The sequence below is a fragment of the Sorex fumeus genome, unplaced genomic scaffold (genome assembly GCF_029834395.1).
Source record: "Sorex fumeus unplaced genomic scaffold, SorFum_2.1 ptg000008l, whole genome shotgun sequence".
NCBI lineage: Eukaryota > Metazoa > Chordata > Mammalia > Eulipotyphla > Soricidae > Sorex > Sorex fumeus.
The window spans coordinates 67121149-67142070 of NW_026606065.1; the positions used below are offsets into that span (position 1 = coordinate 67121149).

General features: G+C 37.6%; 1 protein-coding gene across 4 annotated transcripts in view; it reads left to right on the forward strand.

Annotated features, from left to right (window-relative positions):
• Positions 1-20922, forward strand: part of DIAPH3 (diaphanous related formin 3) — a 553005-nt gene that overhangs the window by 213871 nt on the left and 318212 nt on the right. For all 4 annotated transcript variants that reach the window (XM_056109828.1, XM_056109829.1, XM_056109830.1 and 1 more), the window contains 2 exons: positions 3675-3992; positions 4825-4939. In XM_056109828.1, the coding sequence (XP_055965803.1) occupies positions 3675-3992; positions 4825-4939 (433 nt within the window). The remainder of the gene's footprint in view (positions 1-3674; positions 3993-4824; positions 4940-20922) is intronic.

The following is a 20922-nucleotide window of genomic DNA, read 5'->3' on the forward strand; positions in this document are numbered from 1 at the left end:
TTTCATCATATTAATATGAATATTAAATTGTTTGTTTTTAAAATCACTTTACTGCCTTTTCCCTCCTGTTTTTTTTAAAGAGTATATAAACTTCTAGCAATTAATCTGCTTTCTTATGTTTCATTGGATTTTGTTGCCAGTTGTCACACATCCTTTAGAAATTAAGCAAGAAAAATAAGAAAGTCTTTTACTCTTAAATTTGTCATTCATCGCTGATCCTTATCCCACTACAGGAAATTATTGCTCAAGCTATTTATTTTTCAAAACTTTCAGCCTTGGTACCTTGTGGTGAAAGATAACCTCTAGCTGAATGAGAACATTTTCTGATAATTTTTCAATTTCCAAAAGTAAACAGATTTAAAACATGACAAAAAGAGAGCAAATCTGGATTATGAATCAGATAGCTCACATGCACCCTCTACACATAAAACATTTAGATTGCAAGAAATACATCATCTGCATGCTTTAACTGGGTGAGTTATGGGGTAGAATATTCATAGGTGAATTTTTCTATGTAGATTTACATATAGAATGATGAACAATACTAATTTTATACAGTTTTTCTGTTTTCTTTCATCCTAATTTCATAGTTACGTGAAAACAATTTTAGACATAATACTATGTACATATACTAGTTCCTATAGTGTTGGCTTTATTTCTTTTGAATATACAGTATATAATTTTTTTTTTCACCCCAAGGACTGCCTAAACATACTTTAAGAGGCATCTATTTGTCAGAATTCAATTTAGAGACAAAAATTAGAATACATTAATACATGAAAAACATTGATTTTTCTTTTCAGTCTTGTAAAAAGTACTGTAAAAAAATTACCACACTTTACTGAAATTTTCCATCTTTTCACTTTGCCTTTGTCATATTAAAAAGAACATTCAATTAAGTTCCATATTTCAGAATTACTTATAGACTTAGTGAAATATTTATGACAAAATTTCTCTGAGCTAATCTAAACATAAAGACTTTTCTTTCTTTTTAATTTCACATGGATGAAAGACTGCTTATAAATCAACCCTAAAAATTATAGTTTATAAAATATATATTCACCATCTTTGGGTATATTATTTTTGTGTGTTCTATTTAAGTTGGCAGTGAATTCAGATTTTTGTAATCGCAGATTAAGGAATCTCCAATGCTTTAGATTATGCACATGAAGACTTTTTGTCTTTGTTTCTTTTTGGGTCACACCCAGCAATGCTCTGGGGTTACTCCTGGCTCTGCACTCAGGAATTACTCCAGGCAGTGCTTGGAGGACCATATGGGATGCTGGGAATCGAACCCCGGTCGGCTGCATGCAAGGCAAATACCTTACCCTGCTATACTATTGCTCCAGCCCAAGACCTTGTGTTTTGATACTGAGAGTCCTGTAGAAAGGTCTTAATTACAGAGGAAAACTATTTTTGAATTACCATTGGTATATTTTATATATTTTTATGAGATACATATCGATGTTAAGCATATTTATCTTTGATTCATGTTATGAATATTCTGAAAGTTATTAATCAAATGTTTCATCTGTGATATAATTCCTGAAAATCAAGCACTGTTGAATGTTAATATATAATGGTGAACAAAGACTTGAGAGATAGTATAGGGGTTGACGTTCTTTTGTCTTTGTACCTTATGACCTCCAGAGCATCACTGATGGAGCTCCAGAGGCCCAGGCACATTTTTGGCATGGCCCTGATGGTCCCTGGCCCAGAGAGCCCAAACAGCACAACTTCCTTGCATTGAACTGATGGTTGGGCTCTGACTTCCCTGAGCAACACCTAAAACAGCCCCCACCCCCTTTGACCTGCCCTTCCACACACTGATGAACAAAATTCAGTATCTATGTCTAAAAGCACGAGGGCAAGCTTTAGTTCAGTCTTTTCCAAATGCAGTGTTTTAGAGCAGAAATATAAAATATGTAAAGAGTGTAATATAATGTACATACATCCTTTACATTTAAAGTACAGTGACCTTATCACCCCACCATATACCAAGCCTTCCTGTTCTCCACATGGAAAGTTTATTTGTGAAGGATGGATGGGAGTGTGGGGACTTAAGGCAGTGCCTTGGGCTTATTTCTGACTGTGCTCAGGGATCACTCCTGGTATTACTCAGGGAACCAAATGTGCTGGGAATATAACCAGGGGTTAGCCTTTTGCAGGGACAAAATCCTAAATACCTGTAATCTAAATTTTTTTGTGACATTATTACGCATTGTGCTGGCTCAGATATCAAATTTTGGCTCTTTTACATGATATGCTTTCCATAATTGTGTCATGTAACTTTAGAATTACTAACCATTATTAATTGTCCAGCACTTACCAGATAGTTTACATACATAGGACTTAATTGACATTGGTGATTTCAAGAAAGTAATGAACAAAATGTTACTTATCAATTCAGAATGTATGGATGAAAGCCAAATGCATCTGTTAAGTTTCTCCACATATAGTGTTTCCATGTACAGAACCACCAGCATACATATTTGGCCCCTATTCTCCCTTGATTTTACTGTCTGACATTTAGCTCTGCAGAAACATCTTTATGATTTTATTCACTCTTCATTTGTGATTTATGACACTGCATGTGCCCCCTTTGTTTTCTTATCTTTAATTCAGTTATCCTGCAGAAATTTCTTCAACAGTAGTCATTTGCCAATAAGTGCCTCAGGTGTGGAGGGAAGAGTACTTGGTTGGACATTGTTATTTCTGATGAAAGTAATAGTCTATGGGGGAAAAACAGCAACAACATGTTGATTTTTTTAAATAATGGAACACTTCATAGGAGCTATGCGAGAGGAATGCAAGTGTAATATAACATAGAATGAGTTATAACTGGGCAGAGAGAGAGAGAGAGAGAGAGAGAGAGAGAGAGAGAGAGAGAGAGAGAGCGCGAGCGAGCACAGCCGTTAAGGCACTCACCTTGCAAGCTGCTGATAGTCTGATCCCAGGCACAGCATACAGACCTTTAAGCACCACCAGGAGTGACCCAGAGCCAGGAGTCTGCCCTGAGCAATGCTGGGCGTGCCACTGACAAAATCACCCCCACCCCCACCCTCCACAACCCCCACAAAAAGGTAGTCCAAATGAATTTCCGAAGGAAGGACCCAGGGATGGGAGTTGAGATTGGCCTGTGTATGGAATTGTATATAAAATTCACTTTGGAGGGGTTCCAAGAGGACCCCTATGTATCAAGGGTTCCCAGATATATTATTGCATGCATTTATGGACCCAGCGAGGAATTTTCATTTTTTTTTTCTTCAAGGACAGAGGTATGTTGTGACAATGTTAAGTTTATTTTTATAAACTGGAACTTTTATTTTTTAAACTTTGTATAAATGCTAGTATTTTTCAAAGTCTTCTGTGCATAGATCTTTCCTCATGTGCCATCCTCTGGCTGAACCGAATCACATGACTTTAGCTCTCAAGCAGACAGCTGGGAATTTCCTCCTGGAGATTTCCAGTAGTATGTTCGTAACTACCTCAGTATGCGGAATACTACTTATGGCAGTCATACTTTTATGAAAACAAAGCCTACAAATATATCAATTTGCTTTCTGGTTAAACCAAACAAAACTACTTACATTCAGATGATTTCTTATTTTTGAGCTGTGTACTGTTACCTGTATTCTTTAACTGCTATGCTTCTTATTTTTCACCCCCTACAGTTTGGTGCGTTACCACCAGATGCAAACATATCTTTGCCTTCATCAACAGAAAATCCAAGTGGGCACGCAGCTCCTCCCCCTCCCCCACCAATGACCTTATGTGGTGGAGCACCACCCCCGCCACCCCCTCCTCCTCCTCCGCCTCCTCCTCCTCCGCTTCCAGGAATGATGCCATTTGGTGGGCCTGTGCCGCCGCCACCTCCCCTGGGATTTCTCAGTGGGCAAAACTCTGCGCTACCTCCAAACTTGCCGTTTGGGTTAAAACCAAAGAAAGAATTTAAACCTGAAACCAACATGAGAAGATTGAATTGGTTAAAGGTAACAAAAACGATTGGAAGGAAATATGATGTGACCTAGATTAAAATTTAATTTCGTGTTTACGGATATTTCTTATGGGAATCCTGATCCAAGTGATGTACAGCAGCCACTATTATTATTGTTGTTGTTATTTTAATTAGAAGAGTTGAGGAAAAAAAACCACTTTGGTATTCACTAACGCTTTCTGAAATTTTGTGGGTGGGAGTCAGTATCACTTTTACATATGATTTGTATTGTGATTAAATTGGTAGCTCAGGGTTGCTATGATTGAACACTATGCTTATAAAGTCAAGAAAAATTAACATTCTTAGGGACTTTTCTTGTGTTGCTAGCACCAGAAAATGGCCTGTTAATTTTCAGACAATATTTGGTCAGGATTCTGTAGAAAGCTGATACGTTGGTCATACAACCTTAGGAAGTGGTGTAGAAAACTATTAATTTCATTGTTGTTGTTACTTCCCCTGTGATTCGTGACCCCATATACAGAGCCATGTGTCCTGCAGTTCAAGAGTTACTGTAGATTCACTCTATACAGGAATATTGTTGAAAACTTTGAAAAGGATATGTGAGAAGATGCAAATTTTATTTTATTTGGCATCCAGTTTTACCTATTTATTTGATCATGAAAGTGTTTATTTCTCCCACTGCCAATAAAACTTTAGCTTCCTGCATTATTTATATTTCGTCAGACACACTTTGGGATAATGTCTTTTAGGGGTCATTCCATAAACATCTCCCGATGGCTATGGGACACTGGGTTTGCACATGGTGATTGGGCTAGGTCTAATAAAATATGCAATTGTTTACAAGCATGTCTTCTTTCTGATTGCAGATCAGACCTCATGAAATGACTGAAAACTGTTTTTGGATAAAAGCAAACGAAATTAAGTATGAAAATGTGGATTTGCTTTTCAAACTAGAGAACATATTTTGTTGCCAACAAAAAGGTAAGTTTAACACAGTTATTGTTTTCTAATTTAAATTTTTAAAATTACAGTGAGGTAACATGATTGCCGTCATGTTCAAGTTTATAGTTTTTATGTTCAAAAGCACTACATCCTTATCCCTATAATTGTAGCATTTTCTCTCCTTTTCCTATTGAACTCTAGGTAGCATTGAATTTTGCAAAATGGTATTTTTACTTTATTAATTGGTAAATTATCTAATAAAATGTAAGACTGAATATGTGAATTTTGTTATAGGATGTCAAATGAGCCATTAAAAATGTAAGTTCTTAATGGGATATTTTTGTTAAATTTTTCAGGTAATACTTGTTGAAGATAGCGATTATATTTTCATAAAGGAGGGAATTCTGGCATGGGAATTTAATTGGCGAGAAAAACAAAAACAATATGAGAGCATGCCTCTAGTCAGATTTTTACACAGTGTAAAGTAAATTTTACTTTAATATAAAGTGATCATCACATAATTTAATCAGTATGGCTCCCATGGGGCAGTAATATTGAATCATAGAATATCTTGATAGTAAGCTTGAAATAGAAATATATGAGTAGGTTACATGATCTTTTCATTACAAGAATGGAATTCATTTTCCAAATTACTTTATAATAGCTTTTACCTGTGCAATATGAATAAAAAAATTTAGATATTGCTTCTGTCTGCAAATTGTTTATCTCTTCTATTCTCATGGGCTTACCACTTGTATTGCAGGGCTTCTATATTGTTAAGGTAATTTTAAAGTTTTATGTAATGCTTGCGTCCTTTTTGGTTTACAATACAAAGCACTTACATTAGTCATTACATCTCCAAAACAGAATCTTTTTCCACCGTTGACTTATAGGACTATGTCTCTGAATTTATGATCACAGAAGGGGATGGAGGGAGAGATTATTGTGGATGAAGGGGGAAGTCCTTAGTACAGATTAAAGTGTCTGCTGAGTACTAGACACCATGTAGGATACGTAATATGTTAGAGTTAATCTGATCCTCAGAACAACCAAGATAACATGGCAGATACAAAGAAATTATTTTCCTTCTTTGAAATGACTTTTAAAAATGCAATTTTTAAGTTTATAATTCTTTCTGGAAAAATTGTAAGAAGCTATGTAATATAACTATGTAATATAACTGTTAATCAGTTTAGCTTTCTAAAATTTGTGGTAAATCCAGAGCTATTAACAGATGCACTTTAACACCATTATATTGACCAAAATTTACTAGTAAAAATGATTTATTTTGATCTTTGAAATCAGGGGGATTTTCTTAGTAAACTTTCCCTTGGAAAATTTGTGAAATAAGCAGATCTTAATCTTACCTTTTGATTATGGAGAGTCAGAATTTCCTTTGAATAAGATTAGTGCGCTCTTCAGGCAATCAAGGAAAATATAAGACAGTTAAAATGAGTATTTACATGTAAAACACTTCAGAATTTCAGATTTTGTAATCGGGAATTGATTAGTTTTCCCTTTGCCTTCCTAGTAGGAGCAAATGGTGGGGCCTGAAAGCTATTTAAGTAATAGTGGCATCCAGTGACTCTTTTTTCCCCTCTTTACTCTGATTACTTTCTTAATTAATGAGGCTCAAAAGGGAAACTTGTTAGCATGCCTTTAATTTAGCTGTAGTGTTAGTCCTAAATGAAATAATTGGAACTTTAAAAAAATTCCTAAGTCATCTAACTTTAGAGTTAAGATTCAAGGTTAAAAAAAATGCATGTAATAAAATGCCAGGTATAAAGGTTAAGGTGGCTTGTGATCATTTTCTGCACATTGCGTTCTTCTGGGGTTTTTTTGCCTTTTTCTGCATGATGTCCATTGCCTATTTCCAGATTTTCTTTTTCCTTTTGACTGAGAAGCCAGCATAGCTTTCATTTCAGCTAAATGCCTCCTTCTCTTTCCTATGATAGCGATGGTGACTAGTAAAGATGAGGGAGGTAAGGATTATGTCTCTGGATGATGCCAATATTTCATGAGATGAACTATCAAAATTGACTACTTTTAGTCTGGATTTTGAAGAATAATTGCTGGGCGGTATTATTTGAGTAGCCTTGCGTTTTCTAATACATGTTTTGTTGGAAAAGGCCATCCATTCCTGTTTTACTGAACGATGGCATTTTAAATAGACATTGTTGTGAGGAAGTCCAGAAGGAAAGCAACAGAGAGATGTCTGGGAGGCTCAGACAAGAGAGGCCTGGTGCAGTGGACAGATCATTTCTCTCTTGCCTCTTTATTTCTCTACTGAGACTTTAAACTCGAGTGTTACCGTTTCTCTTCTCCATGGTTCCCAAGATTACTTTGTTTGAATCAGTTTTGCTATTTCTGCATAATTCAAAATTAAACCTAACTACTTTTTTATTTTGTCTAGAGTGGCTTGTTTATTCTGCATAGTTGCTTTCCATTCTCTAGCGGGCAAGTGTAGATACAATTAACTATTCCTTGTTTGGATCACGACCGGACATAGAAGGTCAGAGGATTTAACTTAATAGAGGAGAATGAGTTTTTAGAGGAATGCTACATTTAATTTTATTTGCTGTAACACTTTGCAATAAGTATGAGGGCGATTTCTCTGATGGCAAAGGCGAGTATTCCATGCTAGGCATTTGAATGATAGGTACAATTTCATTCTTATTAATCATTTGAAATAGAAAAAGAAAACCAGAATCCTGTCATTTTAAGAGAAATCTTGTGGAAGGGAGCTAGCCAAATGCTGAGCTCATGCTCTTACCACCTGTCCTGAGTTTCATTCCAAGCACTGCAAGGACCACTGAGCTGCTTTGGGTGTACCGCTGCTGGCTCTTTTGTCCCACAGTCTGAATACATTCTAAATGGAGACTCCTCTGGGTCAAGCTCTCTAGGACTGACCCTGGGCCACTGAAGGATCAGCTGTGTGTTTGACTCCTAATTTACCCCCCCCCCAATTTTTTTTCTATTTATATTTTTGTTTTCCATGCAGTGAATTTATTATAAATATCTTCAGTGGTAAGATCCAATTAAAGTTTGGTTTAGTTTCATTCTTTTAAATATAATGCTTTGTGTGTGTGTGTGTGTATGTGTGTATGTGTGTGACTACTGGTTCATTAGTGTTGCAGAGATTGAGATGTGACTTCAGAAAGTCCAGAATGTTGTTTTTTTCCTTTTTGGGTCACACCTGGTAATGCACAGGGGTTACTCCTGGCTCATGCACTCCAGAATTACTCCTGGCGGTGCTCGGGGAAACATATGGGATACTGGGGATTGAACCCGGGTCGGCTGCATGCAAGGCAAATTCCCTACCCGCTGCACTATCGCTCCAGCCCCAAGGTCCAGAAGTTTTAAAGGTGTGATACATCAGGAGTTAAAGTTATTACTGTTATAATTGAGTGGTGCCTTTGGGGTATGGGCTTGAATGCTAGGGCTTCCAATAGTTCTGGGAAGGTGGGGGAGTTAGCCCATCTTGACTCCAAGAAAAGCCTGGAGATTTCAGTCACAAAATCCACATACCTGATTTTTCTCACCAAATTAATTTCTAGGCGAGAGTCTGTCCCGAGACAGTGGATTCCAGCCGGGGGCTTGGTCTCAGATGATTTTGATGTTTACTAAGTATGACTTTTTTCTTGGAGTTTGCTTTAGGATTTTGACCATTACTTTTTTTAGGAGCTTATAAATTATTTGTTTATAAATGTCTCAAACCAATAATAAAACAAAAATAACTAATAATACCTTCTGGCTTCCTGTGTTGTACTGGTTCCTAGGTTGGGATATTGTTCCCGTTATGCTGCTAATCTTCACTATATTTCTACTGAAATTCTCCTCCTGCAAAATAGTTTTATCTTGGCACAATTCCATCCTACCCTACCTACTCAGAGGCACAGCAACATATCTTTGGCAAAAGCTTTGCCTTTTCTCTTAACTCATCTTACACCTTTTTTCTTCTTTAGGCTAGATTTTACTTTTTTCCTTTCTTTACTTTTTTTCCTATTTTTGGTTTACACCCAGAAATGCTCAGGGTTACTCCTGGCTCTGCACTCAGGAATTATTCCTGGCATTGCTTGGGGGACCATATGGAATGCCGGGAATTGAACCTAGGTCAGCCGTGTGCAAGGCAAACGCCCTACCTGCTGTACTATCACTCTGGCCTTTAGTTTTGTTTTTAAAAGTGGTCTTTTCCCTCTGACATTGGTGACATTATTGCTTCAGTTGAATAATGCCTTGTGTTGTTTCTTTAGTTTCACCAGTATTTTTAACTGTTCTTTTATGTGAAATCCACCTTTCTTTTCTAATGGATATCTATCGTTTTCTCTTTGATAGCTTATTTGACTAATATGATGTTGGTTTCCTTGCTTCTCTCAGTTCTAAGTTTTTGAGATACTCTTAACTCTGCATATATTTAAAACTTCTCAAAATAACAAGAATTTTTTTAGATCCCTTTAATTTTCTTCCTTTACTTTCATTCATTTCTCTCACATTTTCTCTTTTATATTGTAGCATACTACTGTTGAAATCAATGTATATTTAATAGGTACACATTGTTAGGTCTTGCATTTGGCATGGGGACACTAGTGAGGGGCGGTGACATGTTGCTATTACAGTCTCAATGAGACTCAAGTTCTTATTTGATACATCAAAATGAAGAGTGGAACAACAAATGCTGATTTTGATTTGAGAAACGACGGCCATATTTTACTGTCTTCAGCTTCTGTTAAGACTTAACAAGGTTATAAAAGAACATTGTATATTCTCTGAAATTTAATCACAATATTCATATATGAACATTTGGTATCATCAAAATATGCTAATGACATACATTTTTTTTAAACCAGATTGGAAGCATCTGTTGGTTAATTTTTATAGTCTGTTGGAAAATGGAGTGAAATATACTAACAGGTTATTGGTGTTGAATTAGTCAACTAAAATTAATATTAATTACTTTCATTATTCACAAACTGTTAAGGTAATAGGGATTAAAGAGCCTTTTGGAAGTATATGAATAGTTTTGTCCACTTAGGCTGATTTTTTTCTTAATAAAAATATGATTTCACAAATTGTTAGATTTCTAAAGCAATCATGTTTTATAACAGGTGTATCATATGCTAGATAGGGCCAATAAACTGATTTATAGATTTTGTGTGTGTGTGTGTCTGTCTGTGTCTGTTTGTCTGTTTGTCTGTTGGGGGGGGGCAAGCCATACAAAGTGGTGCTCGGGGATATTCCTGGTTTTGTGCTCAGATATTACTTGGGGAAACTGCATTGGGAGCTCGGCATCAAAATTGGGTTGTCAAGAGTACGAGATGGATACTCTTCCTGCTCTATTATCGCTCCAGCCTGTGTAAATAATTTCTTAACTGAGTGGTTGTGGCATATGGAAGCAGTCAATGGATTATATACTCTTAAAATCAAACCAAGCTTAGATTTCTGACACCGTGGTTCAGGGGATAAAGTATTGGGGTAGGGACTATCTCAAGCACTTGATTTTACCCAAGAATCTCACTTTGTATTGAAACAGCGTATTCCTCTGTATGAGCAGAGTAAAAGAAATCCTAAACTCTCTTGGAATTTTACATTAAGATGAATATAATTTATAACAAATATGTTTCTTGGGAATTGATGTTATCAAATAAATGATGCCAAAACGAAACATATCTGAAGCATCTTACAGCTTCCTAAAAATGTTCTTTTAAGAATTTGGCAAATACTTATTTAAAAAGTCTATGGAAAAATTTTGTGGAGAATTAAATTCTTCTGTAGAAATTTATCATTTGATTCTTCTCTTTGGTGTAGTCACAAGTGAACTAAAGACCTAAGGAATAAGGAAGTTAGATATATCAGGATGTTCTTGTTTGCTCATTAGACAGTATCACATTGCTACCAATTATATTATATTCTCAGTTAAGTTGCTAAAGAACCGCCTTTATTCTAAAAGCTCTAGAGAAAAAGAATCTGGGAAAAAACAGTTAAAGCCGCTTTAGCCTGGAACCACAGAAGACTCAAGTCAACAAAATGCTTTAGTTTCATGCTTATTTATCTGGCCTATCGTTGGCATGGTGTAATGGAAAATTTAGTTTCTGTAAATAGGGTTATTTCTTGTGTATTTTATGTGTTTACTGTTAAAAAAAAGGAAGAGTCTTGGAATTATGTGGGTTAGGAATGTAAAAATAGCTTCCACCCTCATTTTTCTCTTTTCCTTCTTCCAGTAGAGAACTGAATAAAATTAGTCTACTAGATTCAATCGTAATCACTTGATGATGGTAGTAGATGAGCTGGGGATTTTGTCTCTCATATATTTTAAGTTCACTTTAGAATTTTAATTCTGGTACTAGTTTCAGTGGTCATTTCTTGACAAGATCAGATAGTTTTGTTTCATTCTATTATCACGCTCATCTTTATCTCAAAATTTTTCTTTATTTCCCATATCTTCTGCCTCTCCAATTGTCTGATTGCTCAAAGTACACGTTCCAGTTTCAGGCAGTTGTTCTCTATCTTATCTGCATTATGTTCTTTCACTCAGGACTCATTCCTAATTAGTGCAGATTACTATTAATCTTAAAGTATAAGACTTATCCTTCTAAGAGCACTTCCTTATTATTATTATTATTATTATTATTATTATTATTGGCACCAGGAATCGAGCCAAAGTATCCCATGTTAAAGTTTGCATCAACCAATGATCTACATCCCTAGCCCACTTGAATGTGCCACTTTATTCTCAATACTTTGCAAATCTGGGCTGTAATACTTTACCTTCCTTTCAGCCTCCCATGTCTTCTACTTCATCATTTGCTTGGCTTGAAGGAGAAAATCACCCGAGGTTAGCATTGAAGCTTGATCTATCCCATGCTTAGAGCTTATAACGTAATGATAGGGTAACCAAAAGTAGATGCTGTATGCTTCTCGCTAGATGACAAGTTTTTTATATAAAAACTTGATATTAAATAAATACTGCATTAAATTATATTTGTAACAAAAAGCAATGAAGTTTTTATACATTTCATAAGGCTTGACTTTCGCAAGTTAGATTTCAATATTTTTATATACATTCCCACATGGCAGAGCCTGGCAAGCTACCCGTGACATATTTGATATGCCAAAAATAACAACTATAACGGGCTTCATTCCCCTGATCTTGAAAGAGCCTCCAATACGGCAGCATTGGGAAGGATGAATAAGGAGATGCTGCTAAAATCTCAGGACTGGGACAAATGGAGACGTTACTGGCACCTGCTTGAGCAGGTCTAATAATGGAATGGTAGTGATACAGTGATTATATATATTCAAGTGTTTTTCAAGGTTACATCATTTATATATAATTATTTCCGTTTAATATATTCTGTGAATTTAGCTTTCATATATTCCATATTTTTCATCTATTTCAGGAGAAAGCCTGGCTATGAACCTTCAGTTGATGCAGCTTTAGTTTGTTTAAGGTGTCATTTTTAACGGAATGTATATTTTACAGTGAGACACACTGTAGACCAGGAGTTCTTATGGTTAGAATTCAGAGACTGAATTAGAAAAAAAGTCACTTTGATTAGCCTTTAATTTCAATTTAGCTTTGCCTTTTATTGTACCTAGGAAGCAGACACCATTTCTATCAGGAGGGTTCATATTATGCTACCATATCATGTCGCATATTTCAGACATACCAAATTATCTTAGTAAGTCTTTATTCAAAATCTTGGTCATCATTGAATCTCTAGCTAGATATTATTTGATACATGAATGGAGAGCATTTTTTGTTTCAGTCCTCCAGCAAGCAAATGGAATACAAGAAATTTTTTCCCCCCCAAAATTAAAGCACCATAGTTTACAAAGTTATCTGTAGGTGAGTTTTTTTTTTTTAATGTAGGAGTACTGCTATTTATTCAGCCACTGATTAGCTGATTGAATTGGGCATGAACTCCACCCTTTTTTTCATAATTTTATTTTTTTCTTCTTATATTTATCTATTAAATAACTGTGAGAAAAGTTACAAAGCTTTCAGATTTAAGTCTCAGTCATACAATGATCAAACAGCTTTCCTTCACCAGTACTCATTTTTCACCACCAAGAACCCCAATAACCCTCCCACACCTCTCCCAATGCCTGTGAGGCAGATGATTTCTACTTAACTCTTCTCTATGTTGATTACATTTGTTATTTTGACAGAAGATGCACCATTATTGTTCAAAATTCCTCCCCCCCCAAATCAGAATTGCTAAAAAGGCATTGTGAAATACTTTGTTTCTATATTTGGTTATGAGAATCATATAATGATTTTAGATTTCTGCAAAGAGCCAGATAATTATGAGATTGGTTTCTGTGCGTCTGGTGTTATGGCTGTGCCAGAGAGCCGCTCATGGTGGGCAACTCGTGACCTCGGTAGGGCGTGAAGAATGAGCTGGTACTGGCTCCTTCCCATGAGACTGCAGTTGCCCTGTCACTGCCGGCTCATACCTGACTTTCCAATATGATCTGAGGCGGCAGCCACCTTGCTGCCGGGGGGGCGGGGGGGGGGAGGGGGTAGAAGGGAGCAACACCCTTTCCCTCCCCGGGAGGCATGGTGCTGTAGTTTAGTGCATGGTCCATTCACTTTTCTGCCACAAGCTGCCAGGCTCTGGACTAAGTCCTTTTGCCTCTGGAGCCATGGCCGTGCCGGAGAGCCACTTATGGGAAGCAACTCGTGAACTCAGTAGGGCGTGAAGGAGGAGCCGGTACCACCCCCCTTCCCATAAGACTGCAGTTGCCCCATCGCCACTGGCTCATACCTGGCTTTCTACTAAGCTCTGAGGCGGCGGCCATGTAGGTGTGTTTTTGACATACTATGTTGCAGCTCCAATCTCGCCACCTGTGTCACCTTCCCTCCACCTTTGTTCTCAGGTTTCCTCCCTCTCATCGCCCCCCCCCCCCCCTTTAGTTCAGTTGTTCAAGTTTGGGTCTCTTGATTTCATTGTTGTTGTCTCTGTGGTTGGCATATTTGGCTCTATTTTTTCTTAATACTACCTTTGTACCTTAATTATCTGATCTGGCCTTTGTTACTTCACATCTGCTGCTTCTCCCTCCTCTTCCCCACTTTTTTTGGGAACAGAGATTTTCATCTTTTAGGAGACAGGGGACTGATGCTGCATAGGGGGAAAAAAAAAACAAGAACTTGGGAGAACGAATCCTTACCGATCCCAGCTGGTAAGAATTTCTGGAGCAGAGCAAGTCTGTGAGAATAGTCGCAGGTGAGTTCAAGGGATCAGATCTTAGTCCCGCTTCTCAGTCATTGGAAATTGTGCTCAGTCATTGGACAGGTCCGGTGCTGGAGAAGAGCAAGGCCTGGGCTCAGAAGTCAAGAGTGTCTCGAAAGGGGGTAGTGCTGGGACCTTCTCGGCTAAATGTGCTGCTTCTGGCCTAGTGGGAGGTTTGTTGGTCATAGGAGCTCGGGCCCTATATCTCTGTGGCTGCCACACACCTGTGCACATACTTCACAGAGAGGATTTTAATGCATTCTGATTGCTGCATCTGAGTACAAATTGCCTTCTCTGAGATCCTATGTATTTTAATTTTTGCATTTGAAAATTATCCTGAGGGGGTGCCTAGAACCAAACAAGGCGATAAGCCCGGCTGTAGCTTTTTGGATTTGCACAGTGGTAGGAGTAAGCTGAAGGCCACAGGACCTCGCTCTGGCCTTGACTTGCTCTGGCCTTGACTGCGCTCTGTTAGCACTCACACTCTTTTTGTCTGGTGCTGTCATTTCATTCAGGGGACCCCAGACTTATTTACAACGAGAGATTCCATCCAACGTAGGATAAATTTTCTGTGGTGGTTTCAACATCAGGTCCTCCACTTTAACAGATGACTAGAATGGGTTTGTTAACCAAAGATGATCCCATCTGCAAAATCAGGAATCTCATTTCTTAATTCAGTAATAAAGACAACAGTATTAATAATGTGTCTTCTAGGGGCAGTTATATTGTATTTGTTACCCCCAGTGATTCTGTCATGGCACCAAGGCAAATGTTAGATGTATTATGTGTGTAAGAAAAAGTTACTCTTTTAAGTAAAGTTCAGCCCAAAGGAGCTGCCATTGTGAATGGAATATAGATCCGAGTGTAAAGCCATCGCTCCTTCTGCTAAGCCACGCTGCTGCTCTGATTAAAAGAAATCCTATTATGTTTTATTTAAAGTGTTCTTCTTTGATTCAAAAAAAATTTTCCTCTCATCTCTTGCCACCTTACCACTGCCCCACAGCAGTTCAGTCCGCATCCCACAATTTATATTAAAGGCTTTAAAAACTTGCCGCTTTGTATTAAGTCCTTCTTTTATCATTTGGTACCACTGTTCACTTCTGTAAGTATTTGAGCTGTAAATACTAACGCCATGCTGTGGAGTATGCAGGAGAAGTTGAGAGACTGTGGCGTCCCCCTTCCAAGGGTGCAGCCCCAGCTCTTACAGCTCGGGGCTATTTTTCTCTAAACTAGGGGAGATAATGTCCACCTCACGAGGGTATTGTGAGGATTATATAATGGATGTTTTAAGGCATCTTTTGCAGTGCCCAGCTTATTGTAGTTGTTGAGGCAGTGTGAGCTGAACTTAAATTTTAAGAATACAGGCCCACTTCTGTTTGGAACATTCTGTTTATTTCTGAATCTTCCACAATAGTTTCAGGGTAAATGAGGTCCCACCAGCCTGGCCCCACTCACAAATGAAGCTTTATAAATCACGAGCTTGCTATGTTAACTGGCCTATATTAATACCCTCTTTATGAAGCCTTCTCTAACACTGGTTTGTGTCATTTACTCTAGAAAATAGTAGTAGAAATAAGAATGCATTTTCTATATATCTTGTTTCTTTCCTCTTTGCGTGTGTGACTTAACTATTGAAGACTTTATTGAATTCTTGAAGAGAGGAATGCGTTGTAATATAAAGGTTAAGCTCAAGAGTGCTTTCGGCCTCTTTTACAGAGATTGGCTTCCCTTCAAGACTGAAGCCAACGGCATATAATGACAAGATGAAATTACACGATGTGTTCACATTGTAATACAAACAAATAACTCAATGAACTGGTCAAGGGTGGAGGGAAGGGCCTGAATTACTGAAAGAAGGTCTGTCTGGGAGACAAACCAGTTGACCAACAGCAGTGAAATTCCAGAATCTTCCTTATAGCTGTTAGCAGCCTGAGAAGAGAGTTGAGAGTTCCTAATCGTCCTTCTCACAGAAAGCTCAGGACCGTCAGTAGAGAACAGAAGACATATTAAATCTGACCCATTCAGATGCCCAGATTATAGCAGATTTCAGAGGTGTGTTGTTAGAACCACCCAGTTAATCTTTAGGCAGGATCCCTTACTCATCCGGCGATTTTCTCTGCTTTGGCTTTTCCTATGTCTGTGGTTATTGGTGCTATAAGTCAAAGTCTCTTATGCCCACCTTTGTGTTGTGGTGCTATTCTATCTCACTGCTCCCCCCATCCCATATCCCCCCTTTTATCAGTTGGGTTCATCACCTTGCCATTTTGCCTGCGACTTTGATGATATTGAATTCCTGAAAATATTAGTGCATGTAACAAACACCAGCTGATTCTGTAGTGACTGTCATCGTCACTTCTTGTGAGTTTTCCCGTTTTAAAGTCATGAGTCCAACGGGGACCCAGTGTTCTGTGTTATCATGTGAAATTTGAAGAAAAGAGACTAAGTTAGTTTTTCCAGTCATGTTCCAGTCTAAGAGCTTTGGACTCATCTTGAGAGGGATCCTGCTAGCTATGTCTATATCTATATCATCTATCTATCTATATAATATTGTTTCCTACTAATCATTCTTTATTATCTTTGACCTGAAATCTTTACGGCCTGAAAGATTACTGAGTTTGGTATGAACAAGTTAATATAATTATAGAACTGAATGCATTAAGGCATAGGGAACCTTTAGTGCATAGGCAAATAAGAGTGCCACGTACAGCCTAAGGCTTGTATTCTCCCCAGTGCTTATAGGAAGAGCGATGGCTGTCAATTTTCTTAGTTTTATAGAGTCCTAGGGGGGTTTAAAGGAGTTATCTTTTTTTCAGAGAAGTGATGATATTTTTCTCTTGCTTTTTGATATAAGCTAAGTAATTTAGGTGAATCAAAGATGATGATTGAAATTCTACTATTTTTACACATTAAGAACTTCATATGATTTAGGCTAGACTGGTGACAAATCAAGGAAATAAATGAGATGTTTTTTAATTTATAGCTTAATTGGAGATGTCTTTGGAGGTTGGGTGCTGGGATGTCCCAGGGCAAGCACTTTAACACCTGTACTATGTGTTGGACCCTAAATACTGGTATTTTTGTTTCCCTAGTTGGTTGTCCATTGATAGGCAGTGGGGCTGTACTCTTAGTTTTTATTGAGAAAATGTTTTTTGAAGAACTGTGTATGTAATAGGAGTCTGCTGCATACTTCATGTTTGTCACCACACTACACCTACCATTTAAGTATCCCTTCTTACTATAAAGCCAATATAACAACGGGCAGTGTTCATTTTGGTACTATTTGGGACTTGTCCAAATTTCAAAATGAAAGATATTTGGATTTTCCTATTAATATTTGTAAATTAGTATTTCTGATTAATCTGTAAGCAAATTTCTTGCCGAGAACAATACCCACTTAAAAGTTAAGCAAGTAGTTTAGAGGTTGGTGGTCTCTTTGGTAAATTTAACATTACATTCAGGACTCTAGCTTCTCATCTACTTTCTTAGCTTTTTCAGCAGTTTTCGAATAGATGTAGCAAATGTAGAAGTCATTATGCTCATAGATGGGATTTTGTATTCACTTTCAGTTGCTGCCATTAAAAAAAAAATCAGAACCCCCCCCCCCCCCCCCCCCCCCCCCCGCAAATTCAGTAGCTTAATTACCGCACATTTACGGTCCCTCATTTCTATACACTAGATGTTCAACACGGGCCTCCGTGGTCTAAGATTAATGTATTTTCAGCATGATGTTCTGGAAACTCTAAAGAAGAATTTGTTCCCTTTTCCAGGTTTTACTTTGGGCCACACTTGGTGGTATTCAGAGTTTACCCGTGGCTCTGTGCTCAAGGGATTGGGCAACCATCTAGGGTGTTGTGGATCAAACCTGGGTTGATCTCGAGCAAGGCAAACACCTTGTTGGCTGTATTATCTTTCTGACCCCATCCTTTTCCAGTGTCTAGAGGCCTTTCCTCTGCCTCTGGTCCTTCTCTAACTTAGCATCCCAAGTCTCTTACCTCTGTTTCTTGATTACATCTTTCTTAGATAATCACACTAACCTAAACTAGGAAAGGTTATTTGAAAAGTTTGATTAATGGGCCCGCCTGGATAATCCAGGATAATCTCCTAGTCTTTTTATTTAATGCATTTCAAGTATCTGATACAGTTTGTAATGTATACTATATATTATATTTTTTCTGGGAAAATATTTAATTTTATGTGTGTGTATGTGTACATCTTTTTAAATCAGAAATCTCCACCCAAGAAAACATACGTGAGAAGAAAAGAAGTATGTAAAAATAATTGACTCTTGATTCTTATTAGTAAATATATTAAAGATGAGGGTGAAGGAGATTGGTTCTAATTAAGAAAAAAAACATTTTGTATTTTAAAAGCATTTTTGAGATAACTGTATTTTTTGCATATTAATAGCTTACTTTCCTCACATAAGGTTTAGTTATATTTTAAAATAGATTGCTACTCCTATTTTATATGTAACAGTAAACTTTCATCTAAATAATGTTTGGTTGATGGGAAGTTTGGGAAGAGGAATTATCTTTTTTATTTTATTTTTTATAAAGTTGTTCACAATAGTTCATTACAGATACTATTCATACACCAATCCTACCAACCGTGCACCTTCCCATCACCATAAGAAAAAGTGTGTGAAGATTCCTGGAGCCATTAAGTCCTTGTATAAGAGATTACAAGCATGTATGTTAAACCCAAACAAATGTGTGCTACTTTTGGTACATCAGTGGGCTGAAGTGTAAGAGGTCACATGGCTGCATTTGTGGCGTGTAGTCCAGGACGTTCTGTGTCCCTCTCTTCTGGGAGCTTTATTTCAGAGTCTCTGGATCATGACCATTGATGAGATTACCTGACAGCCAAGGCAGTTTGTGGGTATGACTGCCAAGCTACTGGAAAACTGGGGAGCTAGGGGGAGGAGGCCCAGTCCCATTCCGAGTTAGCTTGGAGATTTCATTCATGGATCCCACATACCTGGGTTTTTCTGCAGATTCTCTCATAGGTGAGACTTGTCCGAGCCTGTGGAGAGCGGCCTTGAGCAAGGCCGTGCAGTTGGGTTCTGGAGGTTTTCAGCTGTCTGGTTCTGCTTGGGTGGGGAGGGAAACTCAACCTGCTCCTCTTCGAGTTGTTTGGGTGAAGATAGCCTGGCACAGGATCAGGTTGTTCTATGTTGCTCTCTTTCAGGAACTTTATTTCAGAGTCTCTGGATCTTGGCCATTGATGAGATTACATGGCACGGGGGGCAGTTTGGGTGTGACTGCCAAGCTACTGAAAAACTGGGGAGCTGTGGGGAGGAGGCCCAGTCCTGTTCCAAACTAGCTTGGAGATCTTAGTCACGGGTCCCACATACCTAGGTTTTTCTGCAGGTTCAAGAGGGATTGTTTTGAATCCAAATATTAGCCTCATAACTATCCACAATTGAATATGAATATATAATTTTATTACAACCTGGAAAATATGTTGTTTTATAATTGCACATTTCACTTGATAATTTAAAGCACAATATATAATGTTTATTTTAATTGGAAAAAATTCATCACCTAGGAAAATCACTTTTATTACAAGGTTTAATGCAACTGTGTTTCACACAAAGTAAGCAATTTATTTTGATGTGTTGACTTCGTCATTTGCCATTCTTCTGTCATCACGTTGCCTTCATATTAGAAGTGTTATTCCTAAAGCAGGGCTCTTTTTCATTTTCTAATCTTCTTTTTCAATTAAAAAAACAATTAGTTTTCAGGGTTTCACAGGTCACAGTGGGAAAGTTTGGTTATCCGCTCCCATAGCATAAGAGTCAATCCAGAGGAGTTGAAATACTGAAAGGAATAATTGTATTTGTTTTAAAAGGTATTTAGAGCTTTTGTGATTTTGTTTTTACTCTTTCCAGGCTATTGTTTAGTTTCATTGAAAATCTTGTCAACTTGTATAAAAGTGAATGGGACCTATTTTAATTGATCATTTTTTGGCGGTTATATATGAATACTGGAAACACTAGTCTGCATCAACTTCAGTGTACCATTAATACCTTTTTCAAAGAATTCTTTGTAATGTGTATATAGCCAGCAATGCATATTCACACCCATATTAAGAGTATTACATAAAGCAGATAATCTGACATTGCCTCATCACTGTTTTGTTTGTGCCCATGTTTTTAACTCAGTAAGAATGTTGAGTGCAGAGACGGTAACTGACAAGATGATCCCATACCCATGTCTGAATCTCTGAGATGCACTTTATCAAAAAACTATTTGTATGAACATACTCTTGACTAAGTAATCTGCAACCTCAGTAAATCATATTTCTCATTATTTTTGAGTACCTCAGGATTATAAGAAGGTGAGAGCAATTGTTGGAATAAAAAAATAAGAAATTGGAATAGAATAAAACTAAAAAACTGATGTATGTACAGAGTGATAGAGTGCCTGCTCAGCCCCAGGAATGTCTTTGAATGACCTTATGTCATAAAATGTAGGTTTCCATCCCAATTTAATGTGACATGTCTGATGCTGAGTGAAGTCAGTCCTCTGATTCCAAGATCCCATTGTTGAAAGGCGTTGAAAGTCAAGTATTTGTTGTTTCCTGGTACCTGACTTTGGGTTCCTTACTACCTGAAACTACCTTTATAGCAAAATGACATGTATAGTCCGGTCCATCCTCCCTTTCTTGTATCCTTCCTTGCTTCTAAGCTAGTTTTGATGCTTATAGAGGGTTGGGGGGTGGAGGGAGTATTGAGGGGGCTCCTCCAGACTCAGTACCTGGGGGTTGTTTCCAGCAGTACTTGGGGGA